This window comes from Vipera berus (assembly GCF_964194415.1).
Source record: "Vipera berus genome assembly, chromosome: 4".
In the NCBI taxonomy this organism is placed as follows: Eukaryota; Metazoa; Chordata; class Lepidosauria; order Squamata; family Viperidae; genus Vipera; species Vipera berus.
Genome location: NC_138206.1, coordinates 24,807,563 through 24,829,196, shown reverse-complemented (window position 1 = coordinate 24,829,196; position 21,634 = coordinate 24,807,563). Strand labels below are relative to the sequence as shown.

The following is a 21,634-nucleotide window of genomic DNA, read 5'->3' as shown; positions in this document are numbered from 1 at the left end:
TTAACTTAGAAACATTTTTCAGGGTTGTTTGATATTTGACAAATATCAGGTATGGTCTTCCCTTGTTAAGATTGTTATTGATTTCTTTTGTTACCCTTTCTCCTATTTGCTATATTCCTTTTTGTAAAGCTTAAATTTAATTCTAAAAAAAAAACCACAGAGGGCGATGGAGCAGAATTGTTCAGTTGTTCCAGAAGACAGGACAAGAAGTAATGGTATAAATTGTAAGCAGATTTCAGTTGGCCATCCCCCCCCCCAAAATGTCTTAACTATAAGAACTGATCAAGAAAGAAAATAAGGAGTCTTGGAAGCTGATGGACTGTCTTTCTCTGGCAATGTTTAAGCAGATTGACGGCTATCTGTCATCTGTAGTGGATTCCTGCCTTGGTCAGTTAGACTACATAATCTTCAAAGTCTTTTGTGACTCTTACATTCTATGACAGTTTATACATAGCCAACTGGTCAAAATAAAAGTATTTGCAACTAGAACTGTTACTTAATGTTACTTAACTGTTACTTTAGCAAGGCGTTTGACAAAGTAGACCACAACCTACTTCTTGGTAAAGCTAGAAAAATGTGGGCTACACAGCATCACCACCAGATGGATTTGTAACTGGCTGACAAACTGTACTCAACAAGTAGTCCTTAATGGTACTACATCTACATGGAGGGAAGTAAGCAGTGGGGTACCACAAGGCTCCGTCTTAGGCCCAGTACTCTTCAATATTTTCATAAATGATTTAGATAAGGGAATAGAGAGGAATCTCATCAAATTTGCAAAAAAAGCCAATGCAACCCTAGGTTGCATTAACAGAGGGATAGAATCAAGATCATGTGAAGTGTTAATACTGTTTTATACGGCCTTGGTAAGACCACACTTGGAATACTGCATCCAGTTTTGGTCACCACAGTATAAAAAGATGTTGAGACTCTGAAAGGAGTGCAAAGAAGAGCAACTCAGATGATTAAAGGCCTGGAGTTTAAAACATATGAAGGATGGTTGCAGGATGTGAGAATGGCCAGGCTAGAGAAAAGAATGACTAGAGGGGACATGATAGCAGTATTCCAGTATTTGAGAGGCTGCCACAAGAAGGGAGTCAATTTATTTTCCAAAGCACAAAAAGGCAGGACAAAAAGCAATGAATGGAAAGTAATCAAGGCGAGAACCAACCGAGAACTAAAGAGAAATTTCCTGACAGTGAGAACAATTAGCCAGTGGAATGGCTTGCCTTCAGAAATTGTGGGATTAAAACTCCTGGTTTATAGCCTATTGCCTGAACCATCAGACCAAACTAAAACACAATTGCCCAAGAGTCCAGTAAAAAAAAATCCACTTAAATATTTTCACAAAAAAATATTAAAATCAGGTAACAGTACTTTTAAAATAGTCTAACTTGACTATGATGAATGTAAGGCAGTCTTCATTGGGTCAAGCTTGATTCTTTATAACTAAATTTATTTAGCAATAATATTCCATCTTTTGGAGAAAATAGATTGGCCAACTGACAAACTTCTAGAGGTGTGTTTGTGTGTCTGTTTATTTACTTCTTTTCAGAAGTAACCAGATTGCTACGTGCTACCATCTCTTGGAGCAATCTAAATAATAAAAACTAAAGCATAATTTATATTTCTTATATTTTTCAATATTTACCACCCAAGAAACAAAATTTTAGGATGAGAAGTAAAAATAGTGTTGCAAATGACTTAATGTTAGTAACCTGCAAATAAGAGTAGTCTGGCACATATAGAAGTAAGAAAGAATGTCTATCCTATTGCACACATCCTACTAAGCAATAAGATTTGTAATGAATATGTAATGAAATTTAGCAATTTTTTTAAAAAAAATATTTAGTCTGTATTCTTATCAGTTGTGTGTGAACTACAGTCAATTGCCACTTTGTATTCCAGGTGATGGGGTAGAATATTTAACAAACTAGACCCAATGAGTTGCAGAAGAAAAGGAAATACGGTTGTAACTTCAAAAGTTGCTTTAATACTTCAAAACCACATTTCAAAGGTTTGGGGATTAACAGGTTCACAGATCGTTGGGTTTTAGTAGAAATCTCTTTGAGTTAAATCTTAACATAATTCATCTGCATTATGGCCTGTTTAGCAAAAAAGCAGCAGGCAGGACAGATTATATGCTAACATTCACACTGTTATGCAGACCATAATTTTAGATAGGCATTTCATTGGAACAGAAAATAATAGAAATAAAATGGCTTCTTTAAAATTTTAAGTCTAGCCTGTAGGCCCACTTTTGAAAAGGGAGGTTTATCAGAAATGAAATTACCATACAATGATTACCATCGTAGTCTACATTTTTAGAGATGTTTGCAGAGCATTTTTTAGCTCAGCCATAGATAAGAGATCTTAGATGAATACTTTACTACAATGGCTTTTAAAGCATCAACTTTTATCACTGACACTTTATACAAGAATCAGTCTCATCTCTTCCAGCGAATAGTGGTTTTGAGGCAGAAAAGCAAACCCAATTTATTAAGAATAAAAATATAAAAAAACATTTTAAATATACAGAATCATGTGCAAATTAGGTTGAATTTAAATTATACTCTCAAAGACAACCAAACAAAAATACTGAAATTGTTAAAACACAATTCACCAAGCTAACAATGATTCATCAAAGTGATGCAAGTCTTCAGTGTTAGCCATTACTGAATTCAATGAACATGAAAACAGATCATCCAGAAGATCCTGCTTTGCAGAACTTTCAAAATCGAGTTTCTTCAGAGGTGATTTGATTGCTGATGGATCTCTGAGGTCTTCAAGTCCATTTTCCTTTAGAGGACTAAAGTAACTATTTATGGCCTGTATACTGGTATTTTGATCAATAGATATCGGCATGTGTGAACTGCCATCTCCCATTTCCAGGTATCTACACTCTTCTTCCTGTGGAAATTCTAAAGAACCAATGGTTGTAGCTGGAGACAGCAGCAGTTCGGATAAAATGTCATCATAATTTGAACTGCTGCACTGGGACATGTCAGTACTTGGAGAATTAACAGATTTACTATCCCAAACATCAGTCTGCATTTCTTGGGTATATAACAAGCTTGTCTGCAAGGGTTCCATCTGTTTTTTTGTCTGATCTTTGATAGTTTTCTTGGAAGAGTTTTTGTGTCTTTTCTTAGCTTTTACCAGTTTATCTAGTGAAGCTAATTTCTCTTTTTTAGCTTTAAGCTGCTGTAAAAGTGTTAAGCGTAGTTGATGAGTTTTATCAATAAATGACTCAGTATTTTCAACAGATATAGGATTCCGATTTCCATGGTGGTTACTTTTCAGCAAATCTTGGCTAGTGAAAGCATCTAGTGAAGCTGACCGTTTAGTTACAGCTTCACCATTGCTATCAGGCACAAGATTTTTGACAGGGGTGTTTGCAACAGCAAAAGCGATCAGAGATGATGTTGGCAGAGTTCTATCTGAAGAATCCAACGATGCCACTTTACTTTTCTGTGAAGATTTAGTTCGGAATCCACAGAAGTGGCCTGCTTGCTTAACAAGCGAACTGGTGTTTGTTTCTTTTTGCATTGATTTTTTACAGTTTTTTAATTTATTAGGAACCAACACACTTCTAGGCATAAAGGAAGAATATTTTCCAAGTAAGCCATTTACCCAGCTGGCTACAGATGGCTTAATTCCATTTGTACTGGATGACTGAAAGGTAGGGCTTTGGGAAGATGGAGCAGAAATGTGGGGATTTATTTCTATTTCTTGACTGACCTCTACAACGCTAGGCATGTTGCCCAATTTTGTTTTGCTTGTTTTTTTCTGAGGGTTCTTTGCATGGCAATTGCTGCTCTCTTCTGCTGGAACTAAGGTGACTTGTGACAATGGTATTTCAGATGAGAAGTTTATTTTACCATTACTTAAAGCATCTGATGGTGTAGTAACTAAATTGCTTGCATCAGATGGCTGTCCTTCATGCATGGGAGCACCGGTATTCCCTAACACTACACTTCTTTTTTGAATATCCCCTTCAGGAGTAAGTGGGCATACATCTTTCTCATCCAACTCTTGCAACTGCAATGGACCTGTTCTGATTATCTGCTTATTTTCTATATATCTACCTTCTAACAGCTGTCCACCCAAGTCAAGATTCAGTGCTACAACATCATCATCAGACAGGTTGCCCAAGCCATGAAGCAAACTATTTTTCTGATTGCTTACTAAGTTTTCTATTTCCTCTATATGTGTGTTCACCATGTGAACTGCTTTGTGACAAGTTAAAGGTGCACTCTCTGCCGTTTCATCACTAGAGTATTTAACTGTAGTTTTTGATTGTGCTTTCACTGCTTCTTCAACTTGCAAATCCGGATAATTGGTGATTTGTGGTGGTTTTCTTTCCCAAATGACAATATGTATTTCTGCAGAAGGAACCCCAAAGGTATGATGTCTTCTGGAGAATGAACCTTTTAAGTCATCACACTCAAGCCATATTCCTAAAAAATAAAATATGAATAATTCAGAATATTAGGGTGCATTTATTATACATTTCAGAAAAACTAACATCTAGTACTCACTGAATATATGTACGTGCAACTATAATTTATGCATGGTTTGTTGAAAATAGTTTTGAACTAAATATATCTGACTTGTTTTTTCGATAGAGAACTATGAATAGCCAGACAGCCACTAACCATGTTTCCATGATTTAACTGAAAATCAGTTAGCCAACCATAATATCCCCCAAGATTTCAAAATATTGTTTACTGGATTCTCACAATAAAAGCCTGTGACTTATTATTCATTGACATTGCATTATACTTTATGCAATATATGCATCTCATATAAATCAGCATTATTAATATGCCTACAAACGTTTGAGTCATTTTCAAATGTTCCCCCCCCCGCCCAAATATCTATGTAAGTTACAAATATTCCATTGAGAGTCTCAAAAGAAAAAAATAATTATTTGATATTTTGCAAGGACATTTCTGCTTGACTGCCTGGAGGCTTGTGCTCACCAAAGGAGATCAAAAAAATTGTTGCTTATAACTTATTTAAAGTCTCCTGTAACTCTCCATTTATCAGTAATTCACACAAATATATGTGCCTTTAACTTTATTACTTTTTATTTTCTTCAAGTAGGGTGAACTTTCTGCTTCTTTGAAATAGGTAGCAGAAATCAGAAAAAGCAGGCTGAAATCTAATTAGATTTGGCTTGCTCTGATGATTTACTCTAAAGTGTGTGTAGTGGGAGGGGCTAGCAGAAGAGACTTCTAAAACGAGTAAACATGTTTTTGGGCTAATTCACCCCCCCTGCGCTTTTATTACCCTTGATTTCTTCCCCCCAGATCTTTATGCTCCTAAAACGTCTTTTATATTTCTGTAACCCGTTCAGAACGTGGATCAAACACCACTGTATTATTATTTATACAGGGACTGTTGGTATTACTAGCCAATACAGATAGATGGATGTTTAAAAAAGATAAAGCTGATACTGAGAATAGTGTACTTACCATCTGAAGTCAAGATCCAAGTTATGAAGTGCTTTGCCTTCTGATATTGAACTACCGCTGTTACTTGATATGAATATTCTTGAAACTGAAATGAGTAGGCCATCAAATTGTTATGCGGCAAGCCTTCAACAAAATGCATCATCAGAACTGAGGAGATCCTACCAAATAAACATAACAATTTGTGATTTTTAGAAGTAAAAAAAATTCCTGAGACTAGTGTTAATTATCTCATCAAAACTGAAATCATGCAGTGGGATTAAAAGCTAAATATCAGTAACCTATCTGTGACTTTTCACAGAGACCTCAAGGAATGCAAAACATTTGGCAATTACATCCTAAGTGAGATTATATAAATAAATACTATTTATATAATCTTATTTGGAATTGTTAAAGAGCATTTCCTGATTTCTTCGTATTTATATAATATCATTCAAGAACTGAATTCAACATTATGTTAAGCCACATCAGTTAACCATGATTTATTGAATAAACTACAGTTAGAATAATATAGCATGCTCTGTGAAAAATATGTCATGGCTTGGCTTGATGGATGAATACAAACACTAATACTCCCAACTATAAAATCAACAAGCCATAAATACAAATCTTAAGAATTTACATTAAGGTAAAGGTTCCCCCGCACATGCGTGCTAGTCGTTTCTGACTCTAGGGGTCAGTGCTCATCTCCGTTTCAAAGCCGAAGAGCCAGCGCTTGTCCGAGGACGTCTCTGTGGTCATGTGGCTGGCATGACTAGACGCCAAAGGGGCACGGAACGCTGTTACCTTCCCACCGTAGTGGTCCCTATTTTTCTACTTGCATTTTTACGTGCTTTCGAACTGCTAGGTTGGCAGAAGCTGGGACGAGTAACAGGTGCTCACTCTGTTACACGGCACTTGGGATTCGACCCACCAAACTGCCGACTTTCTGATCAACAAGCTCAGCGTCCTAATCCACTGAGCCACCGCGTCCCTTAAGAATTTACATTAGCTGTCGCTTATTATTGCTTACCAACTGCTGATGTAGGTTTATCTCATTTGAGGATTATAATAAAATGCTCACTTACTTTTCCAAAACCATTTTTCTTCTTTGAGTTGTGTGATTGCACTTATTACAGGGAGCAACATGAACAGCATTCAATGGGTGCCACTCTGGGATTATATTTGTAAACGTTGTCATTGTCCGCTGACAACTAAAAATAATATGAATATATATTCAAATGAAACAAGTTTAATAATTTCTTCTTATACTCACAGGATGTCATAACTTGGGGACAATTTAAAGAATGGCGCACATTTACTTCACTTAAATTATGAGACGCTATTCAATATTATAAAAGTTATATGTTCTGGAAATTTTAAACTCTGTAGGGATAATTTGAGATTGAACTCAATAAATCCATCTGGAAATTTTTGAAGATAAAGCTATTTTACTTCTATTTCAAAATGCATAAAAATTTAACCATCAAGATATAGTACTATATAAATCTCATATTAATTATGACTACTTTAGATTTTAGATGGGTTATAAATTAAATAGATACAAAGTACCTCTTTGAAAATTTAAGTTTTTAATAGATGCCTTCATCCAAATGGGTTTTTCTGCATCAAAATATTGAATATGGGTGCTTAAGATGTTTGATTTTTCCTGGAAATTACTATATTTTTATGTATACATAGTCTCAATTTATTTGTCCTATTTTTGTTTTCCCCTCTATACTTATTTTTTCCTTCATCCTTGATGTTTTGCTTTAGTTTAAAGAACAGAATAAATACAAATCTAGCAGAGCTAAATATGAATGCTAATTTGGGATAGCAAGAATTGATTTGACCGTCGCAAATAAAATGATTGAACTAAGATATAAATTTAGGGTAATATTGAAGGGAAGTTTAGGATGAAGCTACCACCTGTAATTGGCTTCCCATTTTATGCTGCAAGAAAACATATATTAAGACACTTTAAAAATTATAATGTTTATATTTCAATGCATACAATTGCAACAGCTAGGATAAATCCTGAATGTCAAGAATAAAAACCCAACCACTCTCAAATATTTCAGTAGATGGTTATGCTGTTTCAGATCTGTGACTCAAGATGCCCAGTAGGCAAATCACATGCTCACAACTGCCCTCTCCTGCCTGTATAATGTATTATTTGCAAAACACTGATTGAAATACATGGTTATACCAAGGAGGAAGGAAGTGCAGAACTTTTAAAGAAACTTACCTATTGTTGATGTGGTAGCCACACTGCAAACACTCAAACTTCCAGGAGAAAGAATGGAGAAAGAGATTCTCTACGTGTCGATCTTCCCGCAGAAGTAAAGGAAAAGCAAACACTGGACTTTCTTCCTCCCCTTTGAAAAAAACAGACCACAAGACAAAAATGTAGTTGTAATACGTGTAATGTTGATTATTTCTCAGAAATGAGTAGTGAAGCGTATAATTCTAAATATACTCTATTCTCTTAAAAATGTATTTTAAGTATTAAGAAATAAGAGCTAATTCTTTTCTTAACAATGTTTGCGTGCCAGTTTATACTACTGTAACATGCATAGTATATATTGGTGATATAATGAAAGGATAAGAGATGAAAGGATCAAAGGCATTGATACATCTATAAATATTTAAGATAAATCTCTCTAGTTAGATCTGCAAGTATACTTCAGACTACAGATTACACAGTGTGTTCCCTAGTGTCGAAAAACTAAAATATATTTAATACTATAAACTTTAAATTATATACATCACTGGGGGTGGCTACTGGACTAATTAGCTGACCCCACCTCTCCCCTGTGTTTCCTGCTCTCCCTCCACCCATCTTTTTCATTTCATACAGTATACTGTATTTCCATTATTTTTATTGTTTTATTCCTTTGCTAGTGTCATGTTTAAGGGACGTGGTGGCTCAGTGGGTTAGGACGCAGAGCTTGTCGATCAGAAGGTCGGCAGTTTGGCGGGTTGAATCCCGAGTGCCGCGTAACAGAGTGAGCGCCTGTTACTCATCCCAGCTTCTGCCAACCTAGCAGTTCGAAAGCACGTAAAAATGCAAGTAGAAAAATAGGGACCACTACGGTGGGAAGGTAACAGTGTTCCGTGCACCTTTGGTGTCTAGTCATGCCAGCCACATGACCATGGAGATGTCCTCGGACAAGCGCTGGCTCTTCGGCTTTGAAACGGAGATGAGCACCGGCCCCTAGAGTTGGAAACAACTAGCACGCATGTGGTTTATATTTTTTTTGTTTTTTATTGTTGTAAGTCTGGGAAGAATGAAGTGCCTGAACTCTTAAAGGGCCAAGCTATGTAGCCATGCAGGACAGCACTATCAGTTCCTATTTACTATTTCAACATTCAAATGGTTTCTCCTTCCTTTCACCAATGCTTAAAACAACTATGCTGTATTGAGTCAAAAAAACAGTCTATTCCTTTCAAGAAGCCCAGAAACATTAGTGCTTCTGCACCTTTCTGTTCAGGTTCCCTAGCAACTGATATCCAGAGGAACAGTGCTTCTGAAAGTGGAGGTAATATACAGCTATCATGACTAGTACCTTTATTTTCCATAAATCTGTCATAGTCGTCTAATCTAAGACTGCAGTGTGATGACTAGTGGCAAATGCCATAGTTCATTTACTTTGTTTTCATTATCCAGGATTTCCTTCCATTTGGCCATGTAAAAACACAAGGTTTGCTTTCAAAAATGTTTCAGAATTAATCACTACCATTTTTACAGAGCCAGGAAAGACTCATCTGAAAATCCCAGAGTGCTACTGCTAATGAGTCTGTGGATAAGCAAGAAAAATATATTATTTGTCTCAATATATGGCTGCTTCCTATATACTAAATTAAAACTCAAAATTCATTATATTCAAAGGAAGTATTCCACTAAATATTCATATATTATACAATAGTTACTGAAATACTAGCTCATGTCTTCATGCTGAGTTTGTTTTCCAGAACCAAATGGTTGAACCCCATGAAAAAGCTGGCTGTATGGACTGATTTAGGATTATTCTGTTTAAGACCAGATAAGTATTGCATGGCTCAGAAAGTAGCAAGAATATAAACACTATGCCATAGAAATTAATGACAAATTTGCAGCTAATGAACAGATCAAGCTTAGCATGTTAATGCATTAGTATATATTAGTATACATATTAATATATAACTCAGAATGTTTCTTCTGCAGCTCTAACGAAAGAATTAGGAAAAAAGAAAGCATATAAGAAAGCAAACTGCAGTGGTTAAAAATACAGTTCATTGTTTAATCATTGTTCTCCCCACAGGTTACAAAAATAAACAAAAACCTCACACATACATATTTAGCAATACTTACCAAATTTACACGCAAGCAATGGCTGAAGTTGAACAAATACAATATTCCTGATTTCGTTTAAATGGGATTCAGCTCTTGACAAAACATCCAAAGGAACTTCTGGAGCAAGTTCATCTGTACAAAACAGTTTTGCTGATCAATATCCTTTTCCCCCCCCCAAAACACCCCATTTCAGCAATCAGCTATGTACAGTTCACCATTCCATGTATTCATAAAGAAAATAGTTTGCTATTTAATTCAGTTTCTGTAGCCATCAGAAAATATGCTGACTGGAAGCTGCATAAAAGCTATTAGTTACTATGCTTGCCAAAGACACATTTGTATTCTGCTCTTAGGAAATGCTTTTTAAACAGCACTCTGAGGAAACTTAGGATTCTTCAAAAATTGATCAGATATTCTCCTAGTCACCCAGTAGAAAAACAGAAATATTGATATATTAGCATTCTTGAAAAATGTTTGCAAGTACTAATAATCACTCTTTATGAGGTGGCCAGAGAGAGTTGCTGTGTTTTCTCCTAACTCCTGTTCAAAGATACCTGAAACATACCCCAGAATGCATTTTAATGTGCCTGCATTTCCTTATCAAACACTTAGGGGCTCTTTAGAAGATAAATAGATATAGGAACGATTTCCAAAAGATCAATCTGAAAATTAATTATATACCAGGTATCACATCTGCTACATGGGACTAATTCAAGGTCATGACAACATTCAATGAAAATTATCTTCAATATCAAACTACTATTACATTTGTATTTTATGTGGTCACATCTGGATGCTAATAGTGGGTGGTGAAGTGATCAGCAAACATGGAGCTTTAGGAGTAAAAGTTTATTTAGGGAGCAGGACAGAGATATTAATAATGGCATGTGAAAGTGCACGAGATCCACAAAAAAAGTAAAGCTTGACAGATTTTTAACTAACCAGCTTTCATTAGGTGTTTTTTTTTATTATTCTAAGGTTTTTAAGAACCAAACTTTCACTTCCCAGTATTACATGCTGTACATGCTAGAAACAAATCTGATTCCAGAGGGAAACAAGGATACCATAAGTCAGTGGTGGTGAACCTATGGCACGAGTGCCAGAGGCAGCACTCGGAGCCCTCTCTGTGGGCACACATGCCATCGCCACAGCCCCGCCTCCCAACGGGCTCCCCTCCACACCAGCAGGCCCCCTGGAGGAGAGTTGCCCCCAGGCATGGCCCGCCAGGAGCAGTCCAGCCAAGGACATGGCATCCCGTCATGTGCCCCATAGCAAACAGATGATGTTGCGGGGCACGAGTGGAGGGCGTGGCCACCATGGCGCTGCTGGGCTGCCTGGGCGATCTGTGGCGGGCCGTGGAGGGTGGCCCTGTGGGTGGGTGGAGGCAGGGCAGGGGTGGGGCAGTTTTGGGGCACTTGGTCTCTAAAAGGTTCGCCATCATTGCCATAAGCCCTACTTCAATTATTTTTACTTTTTGTACATAGTTTTTACATATACCACAATATGTAAGTAACATGACTCCAAAATACCCCCACTCACCCCCCCCCCGATAGGGCTTACCCCTTTGGCAAGTGTTCACAACTACAGCAGCTTCGTCATATTTTGCGAGCAGACTCTGGATTACTGATGTGTTTTTGGAGATTCCAGTCAGAATTCTTAATGTTTCCAAATGTACCAGTATTGACAGAATGCAATCTAACCAGCAGAGAGCATGTGCATTTCTCCACTGAAGCCGCAAAGGCTCTCGCAGAGATGATTTTCTTTGTTGCAAAACCTGAGACACTGATGGAGCCATCTCAGAGGCTGACGACAGCTGGGTTTGCACATTGAGCACTTCTGATGATTGTTCTTCAACTCCCAAGCCCATTTTCTGGTTGATGGATTCAGCTTCATCAGAAAAAGTTGGCTGCTTGGCTTGTGAAAAATCAGACTGCCCTGACTGAGTTCTAATTAGATTATTTCCATTGCAGTTGGGAATAAGATCAGATCTGAATGTCTCCTCAGTGTCCATCAAGTCATCACTCCTAATCAATTTTAAGCATGGTTCAATAGAAGAGGTCAATAGGTTTGTGCCAAGTAACTTTCTTTTCCCACAAGTGCCCTGAGGTGAATAACCTTTTGCATCACTGGGAATTATAATAGTGCTTAGTGGTGCAGACCCTAGAGGGTAAATGCACTGAAATAAAATCAAAACAAAAACATTACACTTACATTTAGTCTGGGTAGCTTAATGACATATGATGCACATATCAGGAATGAAATGGAAAACAGCCACAGAAATATTAACTACAGTCATCATCCTCAACTTACAACCACAATTTGGACTAGAATTTTCTTTGCTAAGCAAGGCAGTTGTTAGGTGAGTCACACCTGGTTTTATGACCTTTACTGCCGCACTTTTTAAGCAAATTGCTGAAATGGTTAAGTGAATCTCATGGTCATTAAATGAATCCAGCTACCTCCATTGATTTGCTTGTCAGAAGCTAGCTGGGAAGGTCACAAATGGCAATCACATGATCCTGGGAGAATGCAACCATCATAAAGATATGGTTGCCAAGTGCCCAAATTTTGATCACCTCGATGATGGGGATGGTGCAATGGTTGTTAAGAGTGAAGGCCAGTCATAAGTCACTTTTTTCAGTGCTGTTGTAACTTCGAAGCGTTGATAAATGTAGAGGACTTATTGAAATTCTAGTCTATTTATTGAAATTCTAGTCTATTTTAAATGGTATTGTTCTCTTATATCATATTTTTTTTTTAAAAAAGGATCTCTGATACTGCATAGCAAATCTATAAAAGTATTTCCTCTGCATGGAGTGTCTGTTTAAAATTATTTATGGGGAGGGGGAAATACATGTTTTTGAAGGCTATTTTTAAATATTACTTTTTTAGACACCTGTGTGCATAGAAATACAATTCTGTTACTGGTTCCTTCCTGTACTCCACATAAATGAAGGATATTTCTAGTTTCCTTGAATCAAGGTTAAATAAAAGTTTACTGACTGGAGGCCGAAGATTCTAGCCACTCTCTTTTTTAGTTTTTTTCTACTGATTAACCTAGATTCTAAGGGACACGGTGGCTCAGTGGGTTAGGATGCTGAGCTTGTTGATCAGAAGGTCGGCAGTTTGGTGGGTCGAATCCTGAGTGCCGCGTAACAGAGTGAGCGCCTGTTACTCGTCCCAGCTTCTGCCAACCTAGCAGTTTGAAAGCACGCAAAAATGCAAGTAGAAAAATAGGGACCACTACGGTGGGAAGGTAACAGCGTTCCGTGCGCCTCTGGCGTCTAGTCATGCCGGCCACATGACCACGGAGACGTCCTCGGACAAGCGCTGGCTCTTCGGCTTTGAAACAGAGATGAGCACCGGCCCCTAGAGTTGGAAACGACTAGCACACATGTGCAGGGGAACCTTTACCTTTTAACCTAGATTCCCTTTCGTTGCTGCAATCTTTTTTCATGTCTTTATTCACAACCAGAGTGGTACCTGTTGCCTCTTTCTCACTGAGCCTGTGTTCCAGCCTACTCTGACAAGTAAAAGATGAGAATGGGTTTAATATCAGAAGACCTAATACTTCTTTCTTTTCAGGTTCTTATTTCTTCTTCTCGCAATTTATTTTTTGTACTAAGATGCCTCTATAATTCAGAAAACTGTGAAGGCTCCATAAAGGATTCTTCTTTCTCTGGTAATTTTTTTAATCTATAAAACATTAGGATGTGAGTACTAAATGGCAGGATTCATATTCACAGATATATCTGAGGCAAGTAGGGACTAAAGCAGCCACTTAATATCCATAAAGGAAGAGATGTTCAACTATATGAGGAACATAAGTCTGGGTAGGGAGGGAAGCTGGGGATTCCTTTACTTAAGGAAAAGGGCCAACTTTTTTGTATCATGAGTGATCTAGGAAAATTAAGCTCAACATAAGCACATTAAATTTATCTTAGGCTTTAAATATACACTTTAGTTTTTATTTTATACAGCATCTATGTAAATTGGGGAAAGTGATTCTGGGACTCACAAAATGGGTTGGAGAACTGCACAAATCCAGATTTACCAATGCTAATTAATATAAAAACACGTCTAGAAATTAACTACACTATTTTACATTTAAAAATCAATAGGGGCATCATACCTTTAGGTATCCTAAGCAGACTGCTCTATAAATTATCTATGAAGTCTAAGAATGCTACAGATAATGGAAATAGAATGGGTACTTTGCTTTCTTATCGGTTTCCTTTCATATTGTACATCATATCACTCACTATATGTAGATTTTCTAGAAAACCATTTTGCTGAATCATGCTTGACTTTAATAGAAGTGAGATCGTTGAAATTATTTTCTATGTCAGAGAACTATTCAGTAATGAAGTAGAACAATAATTATCTGGTATATTACAAAAGCTGTCCAGATTAAGGAGGACAGAATAAAGAAATGTTGAACAAACTTTAAGTCAATAACCTCACAAACTACTGAAATACCTGTGGATTTTCACACAGAAAAATAGATTCTTCAAAATTGATGTGGTATTTTCTTATACGTCGCATCAAACCAATCTTTTTACAGGCTGGGCAGCATTCATCTGGAGTTACTTCGGCAGAATTAAGATTCTAAATAGATTAATATCAGACAACAAATGTATTAAGCTGAAAGATCAAAACACTGCTAAATAACTTTTATAATATGCAAAGCTGAATTTGACATCAAGAAAGTAACACCAAAACAAATAAATATTAGAACAAGTTATATCATTGATAACTTGACTTTTATAGAATGTTCACTTTTATTTATATAGAGCATAACATATCACTATAATTCTGAACTCCATGTATACTTCATGAACTAGAACAAATATTTTCATATACACATTTGTACTAAGATCTGAAAACAGTAAATCTTTCGCCATTTCAGTAAGATTTCCGTGGAAAAAATAATTTTATAAGAAATTAAGAGGTCATATATTAAAATTAGACCTGTAAATCTTTTTTAAAAAAAATCTCAAAATTGAGAAAGAATAAAAAGGAACTTTGCGCAATGTGAAAAAGAACTGAACTGACTTTTCCCAAATACCCCACCATGTGGAGTGCAGATGTCCCTATATCAGTCACTTGCAAACCATTTCCAATCTTCTGGCAATCCATCATTCTGAGGCACTGGCTAAATTACCATGTCACTTGTAACATTTTCAAGTCTTAAGGATTTTTTTCCATATATCCTGAAAAATAAAAAGTGAACAGAAAAAAGTTACATAAGCATTGTTCTCATAGCAATTCTTAGAAAGCATAGCCTAGAAGAAATGTATGGGATTGGCATAAAAGGGCGGTGCTTAATTACGGTACATCAAAATAAATAACAAAGAACAGGGTAAGGGAATGTGTTATACACTACAATGGAGATATAATGCCACCTAACAAAACTAAGAAATGTTCATCTCTTACAAAACAGGTGAATTAATCACCTCAATGCTCTTTAAAATATTGCTGCATTTGGTCTTTATCAGATCCAAATGCATGATAGATTATGACTTCACATTTTGTCCTACTAATGCAATGCCACTAGGTTTAGGCAGAAAGAATCACCTACATTGTATGCTACACTTCATGTGGCCCAATAGCCCTACCCCTCTAACTCACAGGTACTTAGGTAATACCTCCGTTCCTCTCTTAAAACCCATTCCTCCTATAATCAATCCTATTTCCAAGAACCCCAGCAAAATAAAAGAGGGCCAGTGCTCTACTCCAGCTAAATACAAGCAGGCAGAGCACTATGCTATTTCAGAAAAAGATCCCTGATGATCAAGAAGGGTCTGGGGAGAACTAGCTGTCCTGCACTTCCAACCAATTAGGGAAGGAGGAGATAGCATAAATCTTTCTGTGTAAAGCAGAGAACAATCAGGCAGGAAATCACAAGAAGTGGCCTCACTCAGGTTGTTCAGTGCAGAGCGCTTGTCTCATCTAGAAGGAGAGTGATGGTTCCCTGTTTTTTTCTCTATAGAAACTTAATTACATCAGGAGGCTGAGTTTTTGTCAACATATGACATCTTCATTCCTTAAGACTTGATACAATCAAGTGACAGCTGATTCTGATCCAGTTCTAGCTGCTCATCCCAGGAATATGTGATATAATTTATGTATGATGACAGACAATACTACCTACTTTTTAGGACTACGCTTAGGAGGTTTTGTGGACACATCTTTAGCTTCATATCCTTTTCTTGTTAGTTTTAATGAATGTTATTTACGGTGTAGCATTACAACAGTTTCAATATAACGATCATGATTTAAACATCTGGTTAAAAGGTAACTTTAAGAAGAATTATATAATGCAGCACAAGTACAAGATACGTGAAAGGGAGAGAGTCACAAATAATCATAAGGAGGCTGTAGAATAATGCAGGACTATAAAATAATCAAGAGAACAGCAACTGTATCTCGAAAATTAGACATAAGAGGAGCTGGGAACCTAAGAGAGTGCATTCACATCAAGAGGTAGTATTTTCCTCAGTCCTGTAAAACTCTAAATTAATTTGGAAGCTTTGGAGCTCATTATTTTATTATTACTGCCAAAATTCTATTCTGTAAGTGTTCTTGTGAGAAATGTTTACTTTGGTAAAATGCACTAACTGCATGCAGAACTATCATACAGTATACTGCAATTAATGCCACATTAATTAAGAGTGTCTATATGCCACTGCCACATTTGTTTTATTCAACAATTCTGAATAAAATTTATACTTAGGTTGTAGATATAAGCATGAAAGAATGTACATAGAATGCTTAACCAGCTTTATCTATTACCCATTTCACATATAAATTATGTCTTTAAGAAAGAAATATGAACTGGAATTTACTAAGAACTATTTAGTTCAGATAGTCTAGAGCAGGGATATCAAACTGGCAGCTTGCGAGCCGGATGTGTCACGCACAGGTCACGCCCACCCCAGCTCCACAAAGGCAAAAAAACATCGTGATATGTCATGATATGCAATCGAGTTTGACACCCATGGTCTAGAGATAATTAACAGGCTACTTCCACCTATTTTGGACTCTATTCCAATAAGCATACTCAATGACAAACCACTGAAGTTCTAAAACAAAATATCTAATAGGCTATCCCTGAAATAGCATGCTTTCTTTCAGGAGTTCAAAATGGCATACATAGCATTCCCTCCTCTAATATTTCCTCAAAACAGCTTGGCATTATCATATGAGTTTCCATGGTTGAAGGTGAACTAGTGCCTGTCTTAATATGGTGATACACAAGCGCGCACACACAAGTGTTTTTCCCCCTTATTTTTATTTGTAAGAAAGTCTTATAGATTTTGAATACATTATTTAAAAAGAAAACATTAAACTTAAAAATAATTATATGGGGGGGAAATTCATATATATACAAAGGTACATTGGGCTTATCCAAATTAGCTTCCAAATTCTGTGCACATTTGAAAAGATGAAGAAGACAGAGGCTAAGATGTGCATTAATATAGTCTTTCAAATAAGCATCAAATTTAGATGAACTTGAAATCTGGGGTTGAGGTTTTGAAGTTCTTGGTGCTATGGAACTCAGAAATGCAGTATATGTGTATACACAACGCCAGGCATTAGATATGGAAGTAAATATCTTTATCTTTGAGACCGAGAACTCCAACAACTGCTCTTATAAATTGGCTGACCATAAACAAAAATCCTGCCTACTGTTGCTTTATTATAGAGTACTGTATGTGGAAAATGTGAAACTTTTACTGTCTTATACATAGATACAATGTTGCCCTATTCTGCAGCAGGATACCAAATCTATGTGCATTATTTCTTATTTCCTTTAAGAGCTGATATCTGAAATGAGTTTTGTTCCATATTCATGGAACTTATGAAAGGTTCATCATAAATCAGAATTATGGGCAGGAGCAATTATTCTAAAAAAAAACCCCACATGTACCGGTATATATTTTGCAAAAGAAAAACACAGGAAGTGACATAAGCATATAAATATAAAAGCATCAAGATCAAGTGACATCACTTGATAATAGATGATCTACTGGATAAAAATGGAAGTTATTCAAGAAACTGAAATTGGGGATTGCTGTTCAATGAACTAGAAAAAAATTGTAAATTGAACAAATATATAAAACTATCACTCTTTCCTGTATAGTATGGCTACTATAAGTAAATTAATACGCATGATATATAGTTCTTTCATCTACTGGTGCATTTGCAATATCCTTGTTGCAAGGTGTTTACATGTCCTTAGTGCAAAAAGTACACACAATGCACAGCAAATAAATACTGTAACATTAAGGTACTCTACAACAGATACCATAATTCATAGCAAAATGTAATGGCAAGCATGACCTTACAATTATGTCTGTGTGGGAGATAAGTGTTTCTTCATTTCTCCTGAAGAATGGTTACAGCTCCAAGAAATCCAAACTAACAAACAAGATAAGATTCTTTAAACTACAAGTCTACTAAGATGATTCTGATTCTTCATATAAACATTGTTCTGTGCCATATTGACTTAAGAATTCAAGTTAGAGGAGCTATGCTTTTTATATTCCAATGTTACAGCTATTATTATTTTAAAAATGTGTTTAAGAGTATTGTCTCTACACTTTGTATTATAGAAACTGGGCAAAGCTAGAAGGTTGGGATATAAAACTACAGTTTTGGGGAAAACATTTTGATTAGCACTGTTTAACTCCAACTCATGAGCTACACAATTCTTTCTTTGTGAATTTGTGATAGAAAATACTACCAATATCATCTACCTGAAACATACTGACAAATATTTATCTTGTACATACTGAACCATAGCAATTTCTACTATAACATAATACGTTGTGGAGGGTTTTGACAACAACAACATGGCTATACTGCAGCTTCTTAACATTATGTTGGCAGCATATCACAGTGGAACACAATGAACAATTAAAGAAAATGAAAAATGGAGTAATGTTGGATACAAAAAGCAAGCACAATTTTTGCACAATAGTTTCATGATGAATGCTATGAAATAGTAAAAGTCCATTCACTTTTAATGCACTTTGTGACATGGGAAGGATAATAGAATTTAGTATTAATTATACACAGATGTGAGTTAGAATGTCACTGCATTGTAATGTTTAGAAATGCCATTTTCAGATGTACATTTAATCAATTTCAGTATTACACTTGGTATCTGAAATGTTCTACTCAGTTTTGTATAATAATGTATTTTATCATTACATAAAGTAAAACATTTATACAAATGAGTATCATGAGAACATATACACGGCAGAAAACAGCAAATGTTTGCCTATGTCTGACAAAGAATCACAACTGTAGTATTAATCCTATTCGATGCTAAACAAATATGAAAGTATTATGGATTAATGAATATAGCTACACAGTGCTATAAATTTTCATAAAGTACAATTATTCTGTACATACATTGATAGAAAACATACTGAAGGGTATTATATTTCCTTGAAAGTTTTCTGAAAGAAAATATAGTCCATAAACATCACTTACAGGTATTCCTCGACTTATAGCCATTTGTTTAGTGACCAGTTACAATGGTACTGGAAAAAGTGCCTTATGATCATTTTTCACACTTACAACTGTTGCAGCATCTCCACGGTCACATGATCAAAATTTGGATGCTTGGCAACCGGTTCATATTTATGAGTTGCAGTGTCCCAGGGTCATGTGATTCTCTTTTGTGAACTTCTGACTAGCAAAGTCAATGAGGAAGCCAGATTGATTTAACAATTATGTTACTCACTTAGCAACTACTGTGATTAACTTAATAATTGTTGCAAGAAAGATCACAAAATGGGCCAAACTTAACCATCTTGCTTAGCAACAGAAATTTTGGGCTCAATTGTGGTTGTAAGTTGAGGACTACCTGCATATTGAATAAATTAGCATCCAAAGAATTCAATTTTACACCATTAAAATCATATAAAACAAACATTATTTGTACCTGTTTCCGGCTTCCTTTGGGCTACAGCATTTACCACAATCACTTAAAAGCATCTAAACCAGGGGTAGGCAACCTCGGCTCTTTTATGGCTCATGGACGTCAACTCCCAGAATTCCTGAGTCAGATAGCTGACTCAGGAATTCTGGGAGTTGAAGTCCATGAGTCATAAAAGAGCCAAGGTTGCCTACCCCTGATCTAAACCATCAATGAAGCAATATAATTTCTGCCATCATTACTGTTATATTAGCACAATAATAACAGAGAAACAAACAGTAAATACAGTGGTAAAACTGCCTTTAGAAAATGTTTTATACCCATAGTAAAGTGTTCCAAACTAAAGGATATAATATTGAATTAAAATAAGTACTAATATCATTAGTTTAGTAAAAACAGTGCACACCAGTCATATGCTAAAAACAAAGCAAGGGGGAAGGGTATTCTTTAGCATGTCTATGCGCCATGTAATGGAGATCTATAATAATCATTTTTTATTGAAGTCCCCCATATAACTGAAACTAGAGTTGAAAAAAGTAAAACCTTTAACCTCAATATGTTGAGATAAAATCTGCATTCTGCAATACAAGTAGTTGCTTCAAAATTACAAATAATTTAACCAGGATATAGTCTCAAAGGTGCTTTTTCAAAAGAGAACTGGACTTCATTTTTCCTTTTAAGATGCTTTGCTTCTCATCCAAGGAACTTCATCAGATCTGACTGGGTGGTGTTGGGGGGAATGGAAGGATTAGTTCCGATAGCTGCTTTCAGATCTGTCTGTCAGACGCTGTCAGAACTAATCCTTCCAATCCCTCCACCATCTAGTTAGAACTGATGAAACTTCTTGGATGAGAAGTGAAAGGTCTTCAAGGAAAAACAAAGAAAGCCCAGCTGCTTTTTGAAAAAGCACCTTTGAGACAGCCATGACCTGGATGACTGAGAATCTCCATAGACATTTAACCAAGATAGTGTTGCTGTTTAAAAATACACCGCATATCAATGGTGGAATTCTGTCTCCTGTGTAAACCACGTGTGCAAAAAGTCAATCCTATGGAGTTCAACTGAGTTAACTTTCGGGGAATTCCAGGCTCTCCCTTAAGGTTTACGCCTAGCAAACCCAACACCTGGTTTCCATAAGAAGAAAAAAAAAGACAGGTGAATTTTCACCCATTTGATGAACTACAGGTGCACGGAATTACAACTCCCGAGACCCATATATCTTAGAAACCTCTGGAAGTTGCAGTCGGACAGATCTGACGGGCATTATTTTGAACACAGCTTCGTGAAAACTCCTTCCCCGTCCTAGCTGCGTATGCCCGAAGCTACTTGCATACACTACAGTGCAGGAACACAGTGAAACCCGTGTTCAAAGACGCACCGAGCCGCAGCCCTCCCCAAGCTCAGATAAGCAGCCCGATTTCTCCCTAGGTAAGGGAAAATACTTACACCCTATATAACAGGGGTCTTCAAACTTGGCCCTTTTATGACTTGTGGATTTCAACTCTCAGAATTCCTCAGCCAGCTTTGCTGGCTGAGGAATTCTGGGAGTTGAAGTCCACAAGTCATAAAAGGGCCAAGTTTGAAGACCCCTGCTATATAACATGCTGTTATTTGTGGGGACGCCAGACCACGCAGCAAGCTGGCGAAAACTGGGACTAGCGGAAACGGGAGCATGGGCTCCCTCCCCTAAGGAAACCGCTAATCCGGCACGATTAAGGACGCAGCTCACCTTCTTGGTCTCCACGGGCTTAGCCCGCAAAAGCCACGCCAGGTCAAGCCTCCCTCAAGATTCAAGAAACCACCCGTTGCGGTTCCTCGACGACGCTCGCAGCACGTTCAGGCCGGCTCAGGCCTGGTGCAACTTCCGGCGAGTCCTCTTGAAACCGTCCC

The 21,634-nt window shown here is 36.7% G+C and overlaps 1 protein-coding gene across 3 annotated transcripts; it reads right to left on the bottom strand.

Annotated features, from left to right (window-relative positions):
• Positions 1–1,071: 1,071 nt before the first annotated feature.
• On the bottom strand, positions 1,072–21,633 carry USPL1 (ubiquitin specific peptidase like 1). 3 transcript variants are annotated; one of them, XM_081327594.1, is made up of 9 exons: positions 21,474–21,633; positions 14,848–15,005; positions 14,272–14,400; positions 11,353–11,968; positions 9,811–9,924; positions 7,705–7,834; positions 6,545–6,670; positions 5,481–5,638; positions 1,072–4,460 (listed from the first exon to the last, which is right to left on the bottom strand). In XM_081327594.1, exons 2-9 carry the CDS (start codon positions 14,932–14,934, stop codon positions 2,620–2,622), a joined length of 3,201 nt encoding a protein of 1,066 aa, XP_081183720.1. In that variant the 5' UTR covers positions 14,935–15,005; positions 21,474–21,633; the 3' UTR covers positions 1,072–2,619. The 3 variants fall into 3 exon arrangements, with proteins under 3 accessions (XP_081183720.1, XP_081183721.1, XP_081183722.1); XM_081327595.1 differs by lacking the exon at positions 14,848–15,005 and having other exon boundaries at positions 21,474–21,621; XM_081327596.1 differs by lacking the exons at positions 14,272–14,400; positions 14,848–15,005; positions 21,474–21,633 and adding an exon at positions 13,207–13,806.
• Between the last annotated feature and the right edge of the window lies 1 nt (position 21,634).